The 23,446-nt window shown below is 47.8% G+C and overlaps 1 protein-coding gene across 2 annotated transcripts in view; it reads right to left on the reverse strand.

The window, feature by feature from the left end:
* The window catches only part of RhoGAP102A (Rho GTPase activating protein at 102A), a 52,303-nt gene that overhangs the window by 26,601 nt on the left and 2,256 nt on the right, over window positions 1-23,446 (reverse strand). For both annotated transcript variants that reach the window (XM_055073983.2, XM_050183347.3), the window contains exons 2-3: window positions 1,712-1,842; window positions 732-888 (exon numbers count right to left, since the gene is read on the reverse strand). In XM_055073983.2, coding sequence (XP_054929958.1) covers window positions 732-888; window positions 1,712-1,842 — 288 coding nt within the window. The remainder of the gene's footprint in view (window positions 1-731; window positions 889-1,711; window positions 1,843-23,446) is intronic.

Genomic DNA, 23,446 nt, shown 5'->3' on the forward strand with positions numbered 1-23,446 from the left:
AAGAACTGCTCGTGATTCGCTGGCCGCCTTCGCTAAAAACAACTATATATTGGCCGGCGCCGGTTCCTCCGAACTGGTTTAGCGTTAGACTATTTAGTTTATAAACACGGGCTCAAAATTTTGTTGACCCTTTCGACTGCAGCTCGTGACGGCGTTTATGAAAATTGAGGCCCACCGACGTATTTCAGACCTAGTTACCTCGCGGAGCTTATCCATGGCACGCATGATATGGGTACTCTTGAGCGGAATCACAAGAACTAGTGGAGCAATCGAACGGTAGTTGAAACTGGGCCGCTGCAATTACAAGCCACGTCATGCCATGGAGCAAACCGCACAAGGGCACAAAAAACAGGAAACTTGTTTACACAGTGCGAGACCTATAATATACGTGACCGAAAGTGCGTTTGCATCGCGTGTACCGTAGGCCGCTTGTTGGAGACAACTTGGTTTCGCTAAAGCGTTGCCGGTTGGACTGGTGGCCGTTACTCATGCTTCTCGCCACGCGACTGACTTTCCTTCCACGCTAGCCTTAGCAGTTGTTAAGACGCAAAGCTTAGGTGTGCCTGATCGCCTCCTTCTGTCGTCTTCGGTGCACAGAGTGCGTGCAGCGTGACTACAGCGGTGGCCTGCCCAATAAGGCAGCATTTAGCTGAGATGGCAGTTATCTCGACCAAGCGAATTACAGTAAACGGCTTCGTATTGCACTGGAGCACTGGTATATGAGCGCCCACCTCTGGGTATGTCTACTTTGCAGCCGATGCCGATGCTTTGCAGCCTATTTACAGCCAGCGGCCGGAAGCCCATGGCCTCCGCCTCGGTGAGCGCCACGAGCGTCGTCGGCCGGAGCGTCAGTCGGCCCCCGGTCCGGGAACGCCACCGGCAGCAACCCTGCACGCGCCGGTAGAGCATCTCGTATACAAGCCCCCGGGCCAGTGCAGTACTGACAAATCAAAGGTGCACAACGGCTGCGTGTGCGCCTGCGCGCCTGCATGTGCTTCCGTACTACAGGGATATGGTACGCGATCGGCTCATTCCATCGTTGGCATCACTGGCTTTCGCAGCTACGGACCTTAATCGTCGTCTAACACTTTAGCACATTCAGACTCGAAACGTTTCACAACTTGTGTTTTCGACATTCTCAATTCTCTCTCTCTCTCTCTCTCTCTCTCTCAAAGCCAACCCTGACAAGGTGAGGTCTCCTTTTAGAGACAGCGAAGGTCGTAATGTAAGCGCATTTGGAGTCCTGCGTTTGCCCATCTGCAGTGAATTCGTCGCTGCAAGCTCTTCTCTCATCCCCTTCCTTGAGTCTTCACCCTGCTTATTTCCGTCTCGTAGTATAGTTCATTTGTTAAGATATGGTTTCTGAGAGAGGGACACGCATTTGAAAATCATTGGTAAACTTTTGAGTGACGGCGCCGAGTGCTAACCTTGCGCGTAGTCACGGGCGTTCGAACGTCTTTTGAGCGTTTAAGTCGGCAAAATAGTCAAGACAACGATGAAGAGAGCAAAGCTTATGCAACCAAAGCGAGTCTTAGCGTCTCTGCAGTTCAAAGCAATATTTAACTGTGGGATTTCGCTTCTCGGATCCATTACAGAACTAGCATTTTTCTTTTTTCTTTTGCTCACATGCAGTTCTTTTTCAAGTTTATCATATAACACACCCATGCCCTGTGGGAGCTAAAGCGAAGGAGACGCAGCAAGTGGCACCCACCTCGGGGGTCCAGCTGCAGATGCTGAGCGTGGACACCCTGGACTGGGACTTGGCTCGCGACCTCCACAGCTTGCGGGGAACGTTGGACAGCCGGCCGGACGGACGACCAGCGTGCTGCTGTTGCTGCATTCCTGAAGAAAACGAGTTCAGCCCCCCGAAACGTATTACTTGAGGTTTTTATTAATGCGCTAACATTCTTAGGATACTTCAAACACTTTCCGGGGGCTATATCTATTTATGTTTGCATCTAACCGTTTTCCCGCCTACCTGTCTAGTCCGTGGTCGAACAGTTAGTGCATCGGGCTGCTGTGCTGAGGTACCAGGCTGCGAGACCAACCGTAGGACCAACTTGGATCAGTGAGTATGTGGCAATGTGTACATAAGTGCCGCTCTTCAACGAACCTCTTTCACGCCTACATGGATCATTTTAGACGTGATAATGGTTGGCACCGTTGTTCGGAGAAACTATTTGACGCCGACTAAGAGCACTAGTCGGCGTCAAATACCTAGTGTACATACACACTAGGTATGTGCCACTCGGTCTGTGCTAGCGTTGCATGAACCTCGTTGATGCCAACTTGGGTCCCTATAGGTATGTGCCAGTAGGTGTGTGCCGCTCATCAATGAAAGCTCTCGGCACCTACTAGGGTAGTTAGGTAATGTACCCGGGAGATTTGCCATGTTACAATGACGAAAATATCCCTTAAATTTCTTCAATGCTGAGAGGAATCGAATCTACGTCACAAGGGTTCCTGAAGGACAGTAGCCCGACGCATTAGCAGGTACGTGCCACCCTTCAACAAACCTTTCACCAACTTGGGTCACTGAGTGTGTGCCACTGAGTTAGCGGAAAGCGAGGGAACAGTTCTCAGCATTTGCAGGCACCGACGCGCCCCGCTTCTCGGAGGCCACGCGCGGACTTCGCGGCATTGCCACTAGGTGGCGCAGCACGTCCAGAAAGAAGCGTGAGAGAGGAGTACGGTTGCCGCATGATGCGCTTCTTAGCTTTAGCACGCACCGACGCGCCATGCATTTCGGAGGCCATGCTTAGCGGTGGCGGCGCTAGATGGCGCCGACTGTTCTTAGGGAAGTGTGAAAGAAGGGTCCCGCCGCAGTAGATGCCTCATAAATAACTCGTTTCGACGGTGGCAATATTTTGCGTCGCCATATTGATTCTATGCTAACGCATTACCGTCGAGAGTCATCGTTTGATGAGTCAATCTGTCGCAATTTTTTTTTCTTAAGGCTCAGTAGTTTCCGATTCATGCTGTATAAGAGCGCAAGCTCCATTTTTTATTTACTTGTTTGTTTTAGGCTGAGAAGCACGCTACATAGGTACAAATAAAGTCATACATGATCTGATAAATATCACAACAAATATTACTGCGCTCAAAGTTTCTTCTATTTTCTTACCGCCTTCGGCATGCGAGGCAAGAAGGGTATTGCCTATGGCGCCTGAGCGATTCTTGAAATTTATTTGCGCAGCGTGGTAGTAGAAGCATGTCTTATCGAAATTTCACTGAGTAGGTCAATCAAGAAACAGAAAACACGCTCATGCGGGAGTAAAATTGGCGGGAAATGAGGCACTGGAACAAAGTCCCGAACGCCCTTTCTTTGGTCTTTAAAGCGCTCCCTCCCACAGTACCACGGAGTGAATCGCTCAAACGAGTACAATCACAGAGTGGTAATGCGCGTATAAACGCTGACAGAAATTCTCGTCCCGAACGGCTTGCACTTTGCTAGTACATTTTCATGCCAACACAAGAGACGGCACGAGTGTACTTCAACTTCGATACAACCCATTCGCACGATACAGCATTCCTACGTGCTCTATGGCAGAACCACGGCGTGACGCAGCACTTTCGAGACGAGTCAGCTCTTGAACTGGTTACCTTTATGTCCTTAGTTGCAGCTGCGCATAGGGGCCCGTCTAGGTTGAGGCAAAAAACCTTCACGATACTACACGCAAAATATCAGCCGCTAGCAGCAAGTGTTACGCGACCAGGGGTCCGTCTAAACATTTTTGGGGTTATAAATTATAAAATGGACATTACACTCGTTCTATAATGTGAGATCCTTCCGATGAAGTACACAGACACATCCCGTTAGATTAACAACATGATTAAACCTGTAAAGCTCTGCTGCCTTGCTCAACTTTATCGATATTTATCTCAGGATTACAAAAGAATACTGAGATCGGAAAGCTTTGGGTTTTTTTTCGACGTAGTAGAGATAACGAACTGTCTTAGATAAAAAAAAATGAACATGCAGATAATAGGTGTCTGACCGAAGAGCTTCCAGCGGAGAAAATCACGGTGCACGTCCATTTGTTTCTTCAAGCGTCAGCGTCGCCGGGGTGATGTTTAACAGCGCAGGCGTCGAAGTTCTCGAGCCAGACGCACTGCCGGTCGGGCTTAGGTCCAGAAGTCCACGTAGACACGCGGACGGCCACCCGTGCTGACAAACAGTTGTTGTTGTTACTGTTACTATCCAGGAAGCCCGTGGCTCGTACCCACTCCCGTATTTGGCCACAACCGGGTGGGTAAGCCGAAATGGCCACATAAATTAAACGAATAATAACGGTAATATAGCATTATCAATAACGAATGATGACGAATGCTAAATTAATTTGTTAAAGGGTAACACACCAGGGGCATAAAAATTGAAGATCCGAGCACGCCGTTTTGTTCTTGATTTTCTTCTCTACAGGACCTTTGATGTGCACTGTTGATCAGCCGAGTTTTTGTCTTTCAAACGCAACGTTCGCTGGAATGAGTTGGAGAGACACCCGACGAAAAGCAAACTCTGATGCAGCTGTCGCCCGCGTTGTCAAAGCGCAGCAAGTTAGTGTGTTTCACATTGGTTAATGTGCTTCACATTGGATTTTGACACAAGCAAGAGTAGTAAATAGTAAATATATGCAGTATGATACAAAACACGCCAGACTAGTTATAGTAGTCAGTTTAAAGCATCTCACAATAAAAAAACTGCTGGAGAGGATAGAAAACTGGGTAAGTTGGTATTAGTTCACGGTTAATAACAGCGCACTGAAAACGAACACGAAGGGAGGCCTAGGCACAAGTGCTGGCTATCAACTGGAATATTTATTGAGGAAACGAGTTAATGTAAATTTCTCTATTTTATACTGTTATGATTAGCCATAAAATACAGCTGTTTGTCCAATCAGTATAGGAATACTAAATAACGATCACTTCAAAAGTAAGAATAACTGGATTGTTTACAAAATATATATTTAGAAGTGAGCAATACAAAGGAAAAACTTAAGCTTGGAGACGAACTTCCGTGTTCTTTTTTGGACATAATGACTGGGTTCATATCATGTATGTGGAAGATTTAAGCGCTCTTGGTAGTGTGCGTTTAATGTGTTCGCTGTAGGCTCTTCTGTGTGAACATGCTTGCCAAATGTCTAAACTTCATGTAGAATATTCAGCCTCTTACTTTTTTATCAATAATGCGATATCAGAAATTCAAGGAATATTATTTTTAGTTTCATTTTATACTTTGAGATTAAGCGGTAATTACATACATCATGTACTTGCATCATACGGTATCTCCTTTCCTAAAAATGGCGCTGAAGGGTGGTCCTGTGCGACGTTATATGCACGTTTCTTAACATTTCTTTCTGCAGGTTGTGCAGTTTCTGTAGTGTTCTCGGTGCGTGCTTTCCCATACAAAATGGCAGTAGTTTAGATGCGAGTAAAAGAAAGCATTGTACAAGAGCATTTTAACGTTGGTCGGTAAAACCAGTTTGTTAGTATACGTCATTCCTATGACGCTAGAGAGCTTTGCTGCTATGTATTTGACGTGGTCGTCCCATGTCATACGTTCAGTGAAAAATACTCATAATATTTTAAATGATCTTACTATTTCGATTTCTGAGTTAATAAACATAACACCATAGTTTACATGCACACATTTGTCTTTCGGGCAATAAAAAATGGCCTTAGCTTTGGCTGTTGTAATTTTTGATGAATTCTCCCTGTCCATTTCGCCAGCAAATAAGCATTGAATTAGCCCTTGTAAATAAATCTGACGGTGGTGTGGCTAAGAACAGTAAAGTCGTATCACTGGGCGTATATGACATGTTCTACTTCAGTGTCTATGTGTACGATAAACTAAAAAGAACATGGTCCAAACTACCTTTGGGGACTCCAGACGGGATTTTCTTAGTGTCAGATAACTATGCCTTTATGTCTCTGTATTGTTGTCTGTGCTTAGATAACAACGTAAAAGCAACAAGCCTTTTGCACTTAAACCGTAAGCTTTTATTTTTTTCCATCGCAAAGTGTGGTTTAGGTAATAAAATGTTTTATTGAAGTTTATATAGATACCTAAGGCAAGTTTCTTTGTTTCAAATGTATTTAACGCGAATTCTTTTTGTTGAAACAAGGCAAGTTACGCAGGTACATGTTTCCGAAAGCGGAAATTGTGCTGACGCCATCTCCGCGTCATCGAGGATGTTGTCGTCTTCGTCGTAGTGCCGTTATTTCTCTTGTTGTCGTTGTCATACCGCAGCTGCTATGATTTCCGTCATGCCATTACTGATATTTCCATCATTTCAATAATTGTTGGCATACTGTAGACGCTGTGGTTTCCGTCGTGCCACCGCTGCTAGTGTAGTCCTCGTGCCGTGGTTTCTACTGTGGTCGACACACCTTCGATGCTATGGTTCCCGTCGTGACGTTGCTGCTATCGTCATGCCATACCTGCTATTGTCACCATCGTGCCGTTGTTGTCGTCGCCCGCCGTGGTTGCTTAGTGGCCATGGTGTTGGGCCGCTAAACACGAGGTCGCGGGATCAAATCCCGGCCACGGCGGCCGCATTTTGATGGGGGCAAAATGCGAAAACACCCGTATACTTCTTAGATTCAGGTGCACGTTAAGCAACCTCAGGTGGTCGAAATTTTCCGGAGTCCCTCCACTACGGCATGCCTCATAATCAGATCGTGGTTTTGGCACGTAAAGCCCCATAATTTTTTTTCACTATCGTCGTCATGCATTTGTCGTGATGCCTAATGTCTTTCTGCTATCGTTTCTGTCATAGTCATTCTCATGCCGTAGATGTTATTGTTTCCGTCGTCGTGCCGTTGTTTGTATTGTTGCTATGTCACAGCTGCTATCGTGACTGTAGTGTCACTGTAACTGTCATCATCGTGCAGTTGTCACCTTTGTGCCACCATTGCTATAGTGGTCGTCGTACAATCGGTGTCGTTATAATGCCGCAGATGTCGTCGTTGCCGTTATGCCGTGGTCATCTTTGTGCCGTAGCTGTTACTGTCGTCGTTGCTGTCCTGCCGTCACTGCTATCGTTGTCGCTGTCATGCCACAGCGTCTATTGTCACCGTCGTGTCATTGTCACTGTCGTCTTCATACAATTGTCATTTTTGTGCCACCGCTGCTATTTTCGTTGTTATCGTGCCACAGATGCTATCGTTTCCGTCGTGTCATTGTCATTGTGCCGTCGCTGGTAGCATTGTCGTCGTCGTCGTCATGCTGTAGCTATTATCACTGTCGTCGTGGCGTAGTTACTGTTGCCATTATGCCATTGTCATTTTTGTGCCTCAATGCTATCGCGTAAAAAACATATTTCTAGTACAACAAAGCGACTTGGAAATTGGCTTTTCCACATAAAGATGCGCCATGTGGAGAAGCAAGCTTTGAAGGCATCAAAACTGTCCTACGTGCTTATTCGAAACTGCGTCGACGTTTGCGTAAATAGAATATCGACTGTTGCATTTTGCGGCAAACAGAGCAGCACCATGTCAACCCAGCTATGGTGATATTTGCTGTCCTCAGATTTTGTGAGAACGGCGAATAGTCATCCGTAGCCTGTGGCAAAAGATTGTAGTCAAGGGCTCGCTAGGAATTAACATCTATAGAGTGAACAATCGAGTGGCAAACGACGACAATGGTGACTATGTTCTGTTCCTGAGGGCAGCAAGTGACACTTTACCGTCAAACAAGATCACTTCGAAGACTCTGAAACTGTCACACACAAGCAGCTGGAAGAAGCTTCAAGTACGTGACACATGCGCCAGCAGTCACATACAATGTCGTGCTCAGCCTTCTTATTGGTGCAATAACGAACCCTTTGGTGTGAGTGAAAAAGGCGCCTCTGTCGGATGACTCTGACACCAGCAGATAAGTAGAATGACGCATATACGCGCATCACCACTGGGAATGTGAGTGCGAGAGTCAGAAATAAGCTTGTGGACAGTCATACGATTACAGGGCACACATTTCTGAACTAGGAAATATTACTCGATACATCACTTTGATTGAATTCTCGCGAAGCTCGAGAGCAGTGGTATTGTAGCCAATCCACATTTATTGAAATATTCGTTCACAGCAAGAACTTTCTGTCCGTTTTGTGACGGGGCACTTCTCAACTTCGGCGACTCCGCTGCATCGTCGTCTCGGTCTGCCTGCGCAAAGGCGTCCCTGAAATGGCAGCTGAAACAGCTTTCCTGTACGAGACAAGGGGGAGGGCCGCGGGATAATCACGGACAGCGAGACAACCGGAAACAGCGGCAGTGACACATTGCTCAAACGCGCCAATCCTTCCTCCAGCGTGCGGAACAGCCCGAGCCACGTCGAGTGCACTTCGCTGCACGTAATTGCCGAGCCGTCGTGCGGCAACCCGCTTCCTGCAGCGCCTCTTTATTGCAGCACTGCACAGCAGGCGCGCACACAGACAGACGGGCTTCGCCGTGCGTCGCATGTGCGCCGTCGCGGTTGCACCGCCGCCCTCCTCCCTCCACGAGGCGGGCTCCCGGCAGTCGGTCATCGCCGCTCACGGCGCGGCCCTCATGGCAACCCCGCCGGGCAGCCCCGGGTGCTCCGGGCTCTGACGTCAGAGAGGCGCGCCAACAAAATAAACGCCGGCCCGCGTCGCGCGCGGTTCGCTTCGCCTTGTTCGCGCGTTGCACGCGCGCGCTGCGCTGAGGCAATATTTTGCTTGTTCGCTTTCGGAAACAGTCTGTTTAATGAAAAGCCCGAGAAGCCTCAGGTTGGCCCGACGTATTTCGAGGAGCCGAGAACAGAGAGAAAAAAAAAAAAAGGAGAGAGACACGGGGGTCTTCCCCCAAGAGAGCGGCGCGGCTACCGCCCGCTCGACCCGCGTGAGACAAAGACCTCGGCGTGGCGTGCACGCGACTCCGCGCGCGTGCGGTCGCCGATGGTGAACAACGCCTGAGTGGAGACAGACGCGAAAGCGATGCCGTCCGTGCGCTGTTAAACGCAAGGGCCAAGCTCACGTCGGTGTCGCCAAGTCGATGACGACGTACGCTACTGTGCTACGGTAAAGCAGCGGGTCACACGTGCTTGCTTATGTACAACGGCCAAACCGCATGGGGCGTTTGCGCCGTGTTCGCGCAAGGGTTTCGCCCCGCCAATTTTTACGCCGCACGATGATCGCAATGTAATCAAGGTTGCATGGCAGTCAATGTGATGTCAGATATTGTATAACTGAAGGAAGGAGAGAGGGAGGGGGCACCACGCAGGGCGCCTTTCAGCTCTGGTTATTGTGGCGACACTTCGCGCTGTGAAATAGATGCCGCGACGCCTCCGGCGTTAGCACGTCGGAAATACATTTGATGTGGCTGTCGCTTTAGATGGAAATTTTATGGTATCAGCTGCTTCCCTGTGGTACAACCTGCAGGATTAAAAAAAAAAAAAAAATGCGCCGCCTGCATACTTGAACTTTCTCTCGTCAAATGCAAACCACTGTTTTACAAGCTCATAACTTTCATGCACCAATGCTTAAGAGAGAGAGAGAGAGAGAGAAAGAGAGAGAGAGAAATGAAGTAGATTTTTTGAAGTTCGGTTTCTAAAAGCTCGCAGAACGGTTAAGAACGTGCAAAACGAGTGTTTAAGCGTTATGTGGGGTCGGCTAAGCGTGTTCGCTCCCAATCTCCTCGAGCTCGCCGAATCGTTTGGCGGTCCGAAGGTCTTGCTTCTACCATGACATTTCAGTTGAAGGTTTAAGTTGTATAGCGTTCTAGTTTACACTGATACGCTCCTCTACAGTGCTCGAGTGCTCGCCGGCCTTCTAAGCATACAATTCCTAAACACAGCCGAAGGCGCTATGACGACGACGGCAAGACAATTGGATGACGATTGCAAAATTACGAAGATAGTATAACGACATCAGCGTGACAACGACCGTATGATAATGGCGTGTCGATGACGGCATGGCGGGAATCGGATGACGAAGCTGGAACGAGGACGATGGAACGACCACGAAACCGTCACGACGATGGCATGACAACGATTGCATCACAATGACTGCACGAGGACGACGACGTGACAACGCAGGCCTAATCCGGAGTGGATATGCGACAGCATGATTACGATGAAATGACGAAGACAGTATGACGATGACGACAGCATGGCAAGAATGGGACGACGATAAGTATGCGACGACAATGGCTGTACGACGACGATGGCGTGGCGATAACGCCGTGACAACGACTGTATGGCGATGATAGAGTGACGGTGAGACGACTATGGCACGCTGTCTGGGCACTAAGAAATATTCAGTAGCACATACCTAGCGACACATACCTATGAGAACCGTAGACTGCGATATCTCCTGGATCGACCCACCAGTGCGGCCGGCGCGAACAGTGCGAAACTGAGCAACGAGCTGAGAAAAGTGAACGATGTAAAACGCTTTTCCAAGGTTCGAGTCGTTGGTCTCGGAACTGTTCTCGCGAGGGTTTGCGCCAGTCTCGCGAAAACCCACGTAGAGCAGTTCTCCCTCATTTTGCCCGCTGCAAATAATGGATAATTTGAGCGTTTGACGTACACTGGTGCTGAACAGCCCTCGTGCATTTAATAATAAAAAAAAAAACATTTTATGACAAACACAAAACACAAGCCTACAAAATTTAATCGAATTGCATCGCTACAGATGAATTATCTACCCGGCGGACATCGTTTGCGGGCAATTTTAACAACTTGCCCACAGATAGGTCGGCAAGGGTAATGCGACAAGCCAAGCATTAAAGCTTTGCTTCGGGTGCTGAATCCATAACGCCGGAACTCAAGTTGCATTACACAGCCTTTCAAAAACAGCAAACAATATCCAACAAGGAGACATTCGCTAAAGCTCGACTTGTGCAACGTCGCACCCGTCCTTTATTACTTTTTGTTCTCATTCTATGTTTTACACAGCATCTTCGCTATACGTACAAGGCCCTCCCAATAAGCCTGAGCGCCACCGAAAAAGCACTGCATCTCCGTTTGTTACCACAAAACCTGCCGCGAAAACGTCGATCTATTGGTCGGATCGGATGTCTCACCAAACGCCAAATATTCCGATTCCCCCTGCCGGCACGCCAAAGACGCATTGGCTTAAGGTTAGTGCGGAGTGCGCCTTGAGCGCTTAATCTGGTGTGTTAATGAAGAATTGTGCCACTGGTCAGCAATTAACTAGACCATAACTCTCGATCACGCGGGTGGCTATCATGCGGGTAGAGTCTGTCCCGAGTCCATAACCTGAGCGTATTGCCTTGTAACAGGAAGGGAAAAATCACAGGCATGGAAATGCGCTGCAGCCGCACAGTCGAAATGTTTTCAAAAGGCGCGAAAACTGTTCAAGGACGGTGGTTTGGACCAGCGTCCCACAATGCTCTGTCCCGACGATGACCCGTTGCCCAGCAGTCTATGTAGCAGTACATGCAGGATAGAACAACAGCCAGGACAGGTTGGGTAGCGGCCAGGCCAGGATGGGTAGCGGCCAGGCCAGGATGGGTATACTGACCAGGCCAGCATGAGTATTGGATAGCTTATTGCAAGTCACCCCCGATTCACTCTCACCTCATTCGGGTGCAGTGATCTTGTGTTCAGAGCCAGTGAAAACCTTTCTTCACAGCTTTTAAAGCAGAAAAGCTGACGCAGAACTTTCCGTTGCGCGCGACGAAGTCAGCTTCTCGCTCGAGCTAAGCGCGCTATAGCGAGAACCGCATGAAAGCACTTTTGTGCCAAAAGTCATTTAACTCAATTACGCCGTATAAAAGTGAGCTCGATATACTTGGGCTGCGCCCCCATATCTACGCGCTCGAGCGCCAAGAAAGAAATAACTAATCGCCCAAAAACACCTTCCCCACCCACGCACGCACGCACACACCACGTGGTACACGTGAAAGATGGGTGTCTCCTCCGCGAGCGTGGGCGCGACAGCGAGCGGTCAGTCACGTGAGCCCGACTTAAAACCGGGGTTCGAAAGGTGAGGTGGGTGGGTAGCGCTAGCAGAGCGACTCATCGGCAGCGGCCTTGCACAACAGCACCGGCGCGGGGAGGTGGTGTGGCGCATGGTGCGATGGCAGACGCGCGCTGCCACTGACGACTCCGTTCGCTCTCGAACCGCCACCGTTCTCTCGTGGCCATTTGTCGCGCCTGTCTCCTCCGCGGTCCCTCCGCCTGGCCGGACGACGTGCCGTTCACTCAGCCGCTGCTGCGCCGACGCGGGCGCACCACCCGACTTCGCCGCCACGCAACAGCAGCTCGAATACGAATGCCGTATTTACTCTTGTAAGGCCCGCGCGTCTTCAGGAACTTCGTAGGCTCGTGACTACACACCTGCTGAGCTCGCGCGTGCTACTCCGCGGAATAGGAAAACTTCACTCACTGTATTACTCGTCACATTGACTGTCGCTGTATACCTGAACGGTTCCCTACTCTGGTGCATGCAATGGCGAGCGACTGCGCTCCGCGGCTAAGTTTCTTTTGCTCCGACACTTCCGAGTTTAGAACAGCGGTGACGTGGGCCTCATTCGAGAAAATACGGTATCTCGCAATGGTCCTCCCATGGGTGGGATGAGCTGTCTCCCCGCTTGCGGTTCCCTTTCAAGCAGTGCGCGACACTTTGAAGAAAGTCGCGCGTATTTATCTTCTTCCTCTTCTGAGGGGGCTCGCCGAATATCGGCTGCCATATTTTTTTTTTCGTCGTTCCCCTCTTTTGGTCCGTTTTATGTACTTGCGCGGTGACTTACGCCCGAAGCTATGCGCCGAGGTCGAAAGTGGAACGATCTCCGCCAAGGCCCCGCCTGCTGTTGCCTCTCAACCCTGTCGCACGGTGCAACAGCGTTGCGCTGATATACGACTCGGCTGGTTACGACTCGACCCGACGCCGGCACCGAGGTGGTGCACGTTCAGTGGGAGCGAACATCGTCCCGGAGGTTTGCACAACGCGCGGACGAGGCGCACGAGGCTTTCGCGGAAACAGTTGCCGTTAGAAGTCAGCACTGTAACTTAAGTGTCGGCATTCGACACGGCTGGTTACCCGGCGATGGAAACACCTTGACGTTGCCTTAAACACGTCCTTTTTTTACGGCCGTTTTGACGTTGGTCTATTTAGAAAATGCGAAACGCCACGCCGTTTCGTTTTAAGAGATACCCTGTGGATAGACTCTTCATAAATGACGACCAGAGAATCACCGAGCCAACGAAATTTCGACAAGGGGACTTGTGTTTGTTCGGGCATAATTATTACTGTTTCCAAAATGCCTTACATATTTTATTCTCTAGAAATAAAGCTGCAGAGCCTACCGTAGAAGCAATGGAAAGGCTGGCCCACGGGCCCGGTAGCGATGTCCGCCGAACACGCACCTTGTTGACCCTGCACATTATTGATGTTGAAATATGTACAAGCTTGAGTGATTGAAGCATGGGACAGCCTCATATGTTTAAATTATGGGGGTTTACGTGCCAAAACCACTTTCTGATTATGAGGCACGCCGTTGTGGGGCACTCCGGAAATTTCGATCACCTGGGGTTCTTTATAGTGCACCCAAATATAAGTACGCGGGTGTTTTCGCATTTCGCGCCCATCGAAATGCGGCCGCCGTGGCCGGGATTCGATCCCGCGACCTCGTGCTCAGCAGCCCTACACCATAGCCACTGAGTAGTCACGGCGGGTCGCGATAGCCTCATATATATCTGTACAGATGATGTTAACGAAAAAGAAACACAATAGTAATAGATTAATTCAGCTATGGGGATATTTCAAGCAATAGGACAACCTGAGACCACCTGTGTGACCAAATAAACAGCTGTTGTATAGATATGCATGTCTACCCATCGCTTTTCCGGTGCTAAAGAAATGAAATACGTGTACTGAACGGTGTGGCGATGAGTTGCCAGGAACCTGCACGGTCCCTTCAAAGCGATCGTATCAACTGAGCCAGGTCGCTGTCACAACCGGTTTCACCACAGCTGTTTTCTCCCTTTTTTATTTTATTTTCTTTCTATTTTTTGTTATGATCATGACGCGGCTACGGCGACGTCACCAGTTTTTTTTAACGCCACCAATAATTTATTTAAATTATTGTACTATTATCACATGTGCCAATCAGTTATTATTTTTTATACTCGGCAGCCCTACAGCACGCTTTTTTTTGCGCACACACTCGTAATGCGGAAAAGTAAGATTTCAAGGCGACCTGGCGAGAACGGTTTTCGCTACTTGGCCTCCTTCCTCCCCTTCATGCTAAAAAAACGTTGCTACCACCACCACCTCCCTGACGAAATTTTTTCAGGTGTTTCAATTGTTCATTATCACTTATAATGCTGCCAATCACCTATATTTACACCATTATAACGATTAAATGTCTTCGCAAATTACGCATATTTGTGCAGTTGCAAGCCATTATACTATTCGTGTGACAGACAGATTTTGCTGGGTTACTCTCTAGATAATGCTTACGTAATAAAATTTAAGTATTAGAAAGATAAATTACTGTTCTGCCTTCTTTTGCAGCTTCGAGTCTCGGATTCAACGACCGACATGTTTGCTTCGCCTTCCAGGATCGACGATTTCCTTATTGATTCAAGTTAGAATTTATTTTTTATTTTCTAAATTTCTCTTTCAAATCACGCGCGTCTAACCATTTTCTTTTTTCCTGTTGTCGTTCACGTGTAACCTTCATATTTACCTTTTCTCGTAGCGCTTACTTTTCATCAATGCTAGCTTTTTCTGCTGTAGTTCTATGTCTATTGTAATTTTGCGTTAACCACCCAACGAAATCGACAAAAACAAGGGGTAAAGCCCCCAAAACTAAAAGCGCGACCTCTTTTTCATTTCCTTGAACGAGCGACCAAATGACCACCCGTGGAACACTCGTCTCTTGTGCGTCCGTCTCTCCGAATACCTGCAAAGCATGCCTCCGCCAGCAGGCACTATAATTGTAGACGACCATCTGTATAGAAACGAAGGGTAAGGTGCGGAGTCGAATCACCCTAAAGTAACAGCGGCCCGGAAACTAGTTCCAAAGTCTCATTCGCGTTGGCTTAAGCTGTTAGTTACTACAGCGCTTATGTTACGAAACACTTAGTTACACAGTCAGTTACTTAGTTACTACAACGCTTACACTAAAGCAACACATAAAATACGGCGCATTGTGTCTTATTTAGCGTATCGCTTTTCTCTTTCGTGCTCGGCCAAATGCGAAACCGTCGCACCTGGGACTCTGATACACTATCGGCTTCAATAATCCCAAAGCCCCGTCAAACTATGCCGGACTATACTTGACGCAGCAAGACACGCGGAGAAGCTCCGCCCCCCCTGTAACTTTCGCGGCTTGCGCTTCGTGGTCACAGAGTGTCCCCCGAGTGCAGCAACTTCCATCGCGGTGCGAGTCGATAAGTCTGCCGCACTCAGTCTGGCAGTTCGCGTTGCGCAGAATGAAGTGCAGCTTGCGCGCTTGTGCTGACGTCATGCGCGGGTATGCACGTGGTTAGGCACCGCGCATGACATTCGCTGGCAGTCAAATTTCGCTATAGCTTTCCCGGATTAAAAAAAAAAAACGCCATTTATTCAGCACAATCAACGGGCCCACCTGTGCGTGCGCGATGCTATCCATAATTTCACGATCTGGGCTCGTCGGTGTACTAAGCCACAATGAACGACGTCAATTCGGGCCTGCTTGGCAAAGCGTAGGTGTGGGAGGTCGCAAAGGTGCCCGTGTCGTTGCGCAGAGCTGCACCCGTACACAGTGAGTATCTTCGTGGTTGTACTTATCGTCAGTAACACGAGTCCAATAGTCGGCTCGCACATCGTCTTTCGACGCATATACTTGAAGGCGTCCGCTGAAATTAACTGATAAAACTTCGGCCCAATAGAAGGGAGGTTCGGCACTGTGTGATATCCGTCACTTCTTTCTTTTTTTCCTCGACAGCGATTTTTTCTGGCGCCGAAGACATTATCCCGTATTTCAGAGCGCGTCGAATAGCAGTTGACGCCGATTTGGTCGAAGAGGCCATACCACACAGGTAATGTATAAGGTGTGGTATTGTAGGCACTGATGAGCACCAGTGTTTTTGCTCCGCTCACAGAACTGTGCACAGTTGCCGTAAAACTTAACCTTCAGAATAAAGACATCTGTAGAAACTTAAATAAAAGAAAAAGAAAAGGAAAACATACGCTGTGAGAAGAAAATATTGAATGCTTTGGAAGGAAGACGCATTAAGCCAACGTATCCAAGTCCTCGCAACCAGAAATCTACAGCACGCTCCACGGAGAATAAAACAAAAAAAAACTTAGAGGACGCTTAAGCTTCGCCTTCAAGAGTGGAACGCGATAGCGTTATCGCACCCCGTTCGCACCGCCCACTCATTCGCTCGGCATGCTCTTGAGTCCCACAATGACGAAACGTACGCCTGAGCAAGCGGAACGAACCAAAGAACTCGGTGTCTCGGAGGGAGAAACGATCTACGCGAGCCAAACGTCGTGATCGGCACGGACAGCCGGGCCGCGACGCGCCATGAAGGCGGACGCGATCATGGGGCTGACGCCTCGATGGGATCGTCTTCTATCTCGCTTGGGAGCACCACGCAGACGCATGACTCTTCGCCAGCAGCACGGCACACAGGGGACGCTTTCCCAAAAAATGTGCTCGAACTGTGTTCGGGTGAAGTACGACGGTGGCGGTACGCGTATATCTTAAAGAGACGGTAAAAGATATCACCAGACCAGACGGGGCTGGAAAGACACCGCTCGGAACTCTTTTTGTCCTTACTACGCTTAAAAACAGCCATTTCTTCAGAAACCATCAACAATGATTGTCAATGGAAGCGAATAGCCGAACGCTAATCGCTCTAATAAAGGAATGATACGCTTGGAGGCGTACATTTGTTGTACTGAAGTTAGTTCGGTGGCGTTTGTTGTTTGATTGCGTGATTCCGTAGAGACTAGCGCCGTTAACCAGCACAGCTCTAGCGACAGTGTAGGTAGACCGTATATCAGAGCTGTGAGAGGTGGCATTCGACAACGAACGCGCCCCGCACCTTTTGCGTCGGTGCAAGTGGCGTAGTCAGGGGGACCTTCTCACCCTCGGTGCCCCCAGTCAAATGCGTGCCCCCACTCCCACTCTCTCGCCACCCCCTCCCTTCGGTACAAGTGGTCGGCGCCCTTTGCTCGAACCTCCGACTAGCAACCTCTGGCCACCAGCCACCGATCAACGAAGACGGCCGGAAGAGCCTTAAAAAAGCTATTCGCTTTAAAAGGATGACTGACTAGCGGAGTAAATGAATATTAGATCTTCCCTTCTTTCAATATCGCTGCCAAGCCGCGACGCCAACGACGTCAGTATAACGTCCCACAGATCTTTCCGGCATTTTTCAAAACCAACCTCTTCGTTTGCACCGAAAAAAAATATGTCTAAATACGAAAGTTGGCAAGTGAGGTTTCATTCATTCATTTTCGAATAAGTTTTTTTTTTTTGCCATAAGCTACTGAATATCCCAAGCCAGATGTTTCCATGATCTATTGTGCTAAGCCCGTCGCGGGAGCTTGGAGTATTGCCAGTCAGATTCCATAGCTAACTCTCTTTGTGGCGTACGAAAGATCTGCTCCGGATACAAATGACCCGTTTGCCATTTCATAAAATGTAATGTTAATCTGGTCTAAGCTAATGTGTCGCGATGTGTATCACCTCAGATTGGACGTACCTATAGGCAATCCAACTACACCCACATGCTTCAGCCGCTTTTGCTGGCAACAGCTTCCCGCGGGGGAAGTAAGCCGCAGTTTATTAAAAGCGAGCTAATAATTCAGTACTGAGAGGTCTCCATCCGCAGTGTAATAATTCCGTACGCTTTGCATACCATTCTGAAGGAAATTGAACATTTGCAAAAATGTTCTGCGCATGCTCAAGAAAGATATTTTCCGAGCAAATGTGCTTAAGAATGCTTAAGATGGCGAATTTTGCCGTGTGGAAATATGATCGACGTGCGTCATTGTGTTACTGGTTTTAGAAGAAATTCTGCACGTCTTAGCAAATTGGTCTTGCAGATGACGTAAGCAATACTCAGCCGAAGAAAACATTTTCGCCAGGAACAACCAGTCTTTATTTTCTAATTAGCTTACATTGAAAAAAGCGTCTGATCTGTGCGAGGAATCAGCTGGGCGAGAAGCGGTGAAATATCCACGACAGGAATAGTGGGGATATGCCTTATTTTCCAACTAGATATTGTATCTGCAGCGGCAGCACCAAAGACGGCGCGCACTATTTTGCAAGTCGGCAATTTGTAAGGATTGTGCATTGGGGACATATCGGGGGCATGAAACTGGTGCACTGTTTGCGGAACATTTCAGTAACTAGACGAGGAGGAGGACCCACACCGTCCTTCCAGACCACATCTTTTTATCATGCCGACGATACTCAAACCAAAGAAAGATGTTACTCGAAGCTCCGCTCTGCAAAATTAGGTTAGGATTAATTATACCAGTAATATTATCATTTGGGGCTTCGACAGTAGGCTATAGTCACAGAGCTGTTTGTTGCGCGATGTTTCTTTTTTTTAACTCAAACAAAACGATAACCCTGCTAATTATTTTATAGCTTTATTCTACCTATCAGATCAGCATCCATTTCACTGAAATTGGTTTTCTTCAAATGCTTTATTAACATGGCATTTATTCTTCTCTCCTTAATTCTCCTCCAAAAGCAGCATGTGCGTGCTTAAAGCGTGGTTTGGCGGAATACCACGTGCGCAGCCAAAAGCAGCAAGCGCGTGCTTATAATATAATATAATATAATATAATATAATATAATATAATATAATATAATATAATATAATATAATATAATATAATATAATAACTTCTTTATTTCCATCAGTGATGGAGGAGAGTGCGGGTAAAAGTCGCATTAAAGGAAGCGACTTGACTAGAGCCCGCGGCCTCCTTTACAAGGCAAACAGCAATTGAGCAGGATATATATATATATATATATATAGCTATTGACATAGCTATTGAAGCCGGGTACGGGTTTTATCACGTTTTGCTGGACCAAATAAAAGGTTATTCACTCACTCACTCACTCACTCATTCAACTCCTCGTGCACACTGCACGTGTATCGCATTATACATTCAGTGTTACATACAGTTTGATATATATATATATATATATATATATATATATATATATATATATATATATATATATATACCTCTTTTAAAATGTTCCCTTCAGTTAGACTGACTGCTCGCCCGCATACCAGTCTATTCTAGTATCTCTTTTTGACTTTCCTTTTATTTTCGTTTCTCGTCTTCAAATAAGAATTTTCTTGAGATACCTCCTGCCGCCCGTTTCTTGGCCTATCCCCCTAAGTGGGTACGAGCCATAGAAGAAGTCCATCACCATCGACTTAAATCGCACTGCCCGACGCCTCGATCACAGAGAGCGGTGTGTGGCTGGGCTGAACCTGCATTCCCGTGCTTTCCTTTTTTTACTCCCTGGTTAGTTTCATTCCAAGTCGTCATGCGAGGGAAAACCAAGCGAACAAACACGGGCAATAAAATTTGGCAGTTTCGCGCGAAGCCGAAGCATTGAAAGCGATAGCAGCGCTCCGCATTGGCGCTGAATTCGTCTCAGAACGCTGGCGTGTCGAGAAGCATCGCCAGGTGACGTTGCAGGCGTCGCACCTCGGCGGTGCTCGAGACGAGAGCGAAGGAAAACCGTCGGGCGTTGGTTTGCGTTCAAAGGAAAGGATGACATGGATTTAGCCCGACGTACGCCACGATGTGGTATGCACACGGCTGCTTTGCAGGAACTGCGCGCAACCAATGGAAGCCATAACGCTGCCTTGGCTCCGGCATATTATTATTATTATTATTATTATTATTATTATTATTATTATTATTATTATTATTATATCCGCTCACTCTAAAGGCCACCCCACATTCACATTCAGCGTTTTTTACCGGTGTTGCGTTTCTCGGCGTCGTCGCACGAACGGCGCCAGAGAGAGCGTCCACCTCCACCCCCCTCACCCCACCCCACCCCGAGCCACACGAGCGATACGCAGACCAACGCCGATTGGTCTGCGCTCATCGAGCCGCTGCCGTCGTCGGCGGCGAGATTGCTGAGAGTGCCGCCCCCAGCGTCGACGTCGGGCGACAAAACGCCGGGAAAACGCGGAACGTGGCGCGCGGCCTTAAGCGCGTACTATCACGAGGCCTGCGGGCGTCCGGTTTCCGACTGCAAGCAGACTTTTCGGTACCCCACTTCCTTCCCTCAGATTGTTTACATCCATCTGTCCCCCATTATTTGAATATGCTTCAGTGGTGTGGCATGGAACGAGCAATTAGCATTTCAATTGAGCGTGCGCAGAAAAAAAGTTCGTGAGTATATATTACCATCGCTTTCCGACCTCACGCGCCAAAGTCTTTTCAAGTCTGAATAACCATCCTACACTTCCGTCACTTAGCTGCAGACGTAGTCGTACCGACGTCCTCTTTTTACACAAAATCATTCATGGAATTAATGCATGCTCGAATCTGTATACTGGCCGTTGCTTCACTGCGGGTTCCGCAGAAGACTACAATGAAACATAGGCCCTTCCAAGTTCCTGCCTCTACCAGCAGACAATCGCCTCTCTACAGAATGCAAAATCTTTACAACTGTCATTTTCTCCATCTTGATATCTTTCAAAACGTGTTGTCTCCTTCCTGTTCCGACATCGCACTTTCTGTTGAGCCTTCTTTCTAGCTGCACTCCTCTTCTGACTTCCCATTGTTTCTCTCTCCTTCCGTACATATACATGTCTCTCAATCTTGTGTTATTGTTGGATTGTTGATTATCATGTACCTGGTTATCCAGTTTCGTTTCTCTATTTTGTTTTAATTCTTTTTTTTATTCCATAACTTTTGTTCAGTTGTTTTATCTTTTTCTGTTTTTGTTTTTCTGTACGCCAGTATTTAGACCTCCGGTTGTTCCTGGGCAACTAAAGTAAGGATTGATTGATTGATTGATTGATTGATTGATTGATTGATTGATTGATACTTCATTTGAAAACATATATACACTCGGAAGAGAGGAAAATGGAAAACAGGGTAGGTATTCTGTAAGAGTCCACCTAGTGGACATGCCCATTTCGTTTGCTGCTGAAGCGCTGATTGGCTGTGGCACTTCGCCGCTGCGGACGTGCAGCCCAGCCCAGCCAATCAGAACTACAACAGCCGACGAAATGCAGATGTCCACTAGGTGGACTCATACCTCACCAGGATCAGCCTGGTAACTGCCGCCAGGAAGTACACAACGGCTGCCTACTCTTCAGAAAGGAGGTATAACTAAACCAGGCAAATCACACATGTAAACCATTCTGGACGTGCTGCCGTAAAGCCGATGCAAGTTTTTGCCGATACCTTATTTTTGTACTGCATGGTTCACGACGAACATACGTTGGGACCATTGCTATACCTTCGCGAGCGCAAAGGTTTTCGCGCTTAACTTGTTACTGTTGAAATCGTCTTAAAAAAAAAGAAGGAAGTGTCGCCGATGTAGTAATAAGGACAGGGAACCGAAACTAAGGATACACGCACACACGCACACAGACACAAAAGCAAAAAAAAAAAAAGAACAGGAAGAAGACGCGCCTCTTGCATCAGAATTTGCTGTTTCTTTTAAGCTTATTTCGAGGCTAGCTCCGATTTCCATATCGAAATACACGTGAAGCACAGATATGTTCTAATGAGACAACTGCTGAACCGTTTGGAAAGAAGTGTTTCACATAAAAAAAGAAATCTGAAATTTTAACCGAGGGCCTCACCATAGTTCTTTACAGGAATTGTCAAAACATGGCAAGCTTAAATAATATTGAAGCAGAAAGTTTACAAAATCGCAACACTGCACTGAAAACAGATGTAGTATTTGTAAACTGCGTCTGTTGAAGGGAACAAATTTGACTTATGAGTTTTGCAGAATACGTAGAATTCTGAGAATTATATATGAAGATTATTACCAGAGTTCTGATACCGTTTCTTATTATCGTTGAGTTGCAAATTTGTGAGCTTGATGCATCAGTTCTTTTAATGTTGGGACTTTCAACAACTTTTCTAGAACTACTGATAGCCCAAATTACAACTCTGTTCCAATAGTCGGTAGGTTCTAGCGTTTTTCTTTAAATGCAACGCATCTCATAAAATGCGGCGCAGTGGATGCTGATAACAATAGTTTTTTCGTTATCTTGTATTTAAGGTAGGAGCTCGTGAGTTGGATTTCTTTTAACCCGTCGCGGCGCTTGCATTGCGATAATGACGGAATACAAGATCGCTCGGGTGCATCTTGACAGCGGTGAAGCTGATTAGCCTGTGCAAACGCTGACGGCATAAAAAGTTTTAAAGGCCAGCAAAAAAAAAAGAAAAAAACTGCTCTTCCATTCTGTGAAGAAGGATAGCCAGCGAAGCTGTGAATGTGGGCCCCTTAATGGCGAACTGCACCTCCGCCCCGGGTGGGCCCGGTATTGCACTATTTCCGGCATCGGCCCACGTAGGGGGAGTGCTTAAAGGGATGCAGAATAAAAAAAATTATCGACGAAATTTCTGGCTTCAATGACAGCTATCGCACCGAGAGTGATCAAAACAACGCTCTTTCTGAGCAGAAATGAGCGAAAAGTAATTGTTTTAATGAATATTCCTCAAATCGCCGCTCCTAGCGGGGTCCTATATGAAGGCTCCGGCAAAACCGGATATTGCTTCACACTTACGTGTCTCACCGCTTCTCGCCCATTGCGAGCGATCGCAAAGCCTCGGGGTGTCATTAAAAAGGCAGCGCCTCAAACCTGACGCCGTGCCGTCTGTTTTCTCGAAGCAGCGCAAGCAACGAGACGCCAGAAGCGTTTGAAAAGACAAGGCGAATATTCGTGGCTCTGCCATGCACTGCCATCGCAAACACCAGAGACCAGCGGAGCTGGGGGAAGGCCAGTAAAGTAGTGCCAAACCGCACACAAGAGACACGAGCGCCGGCAACGCGTCCCTAAAGCGTCCGCCAAAAGCGTCTACTACGGCGTCCGCGATTCGCGTGGCCAACGCCGTAGTAGACGCCGCGGTTGTCTCCACTCCGATGCGGTGTCACCGGAATGCCGTTCGTTCCGGTCGTTGCCGGTCGTTCAGTAGGCCGCTCATCTAAGTCGGAGTCATAACCTCCGCTCATGCCATCACTCTCACTAGAACTTAGCATTGTGCACGGCGCAATTAATGCGGGGAAAACAAAACAGCGTGCAGCTGATCAGTTCGCCCCGTCGCTGCTCAAGGCAGATGTGACGTCAGATCCGCCGGCTTGTGGTTAGGAGCGCGTGGTGTGGGACCCGATGGTCGCTCACAGAGCGTCAAAAATAAATCCATCCGCTCAAAAATAACCCGAGTAATGTCTACATACAAGAGCAATCGTGTCTTAGGAATGCAATCGAGGTGCTTTCGCAGTATTCTTGG

This window comes from Dermacentor andersoni, chromosome 4, assembly GCF_023375885.2.
Source record: "Dermacentor andersoni chromosome 4, qqDerAnde1_hic_scaffold, whole genome shotgun sequence".
Lineage (NCBI taxonomy): Eukaryota > Metazoa > Arthropoda > Arachnida > Ixodida > Ixodidae > Dermacentor > Dermacentor andersoni.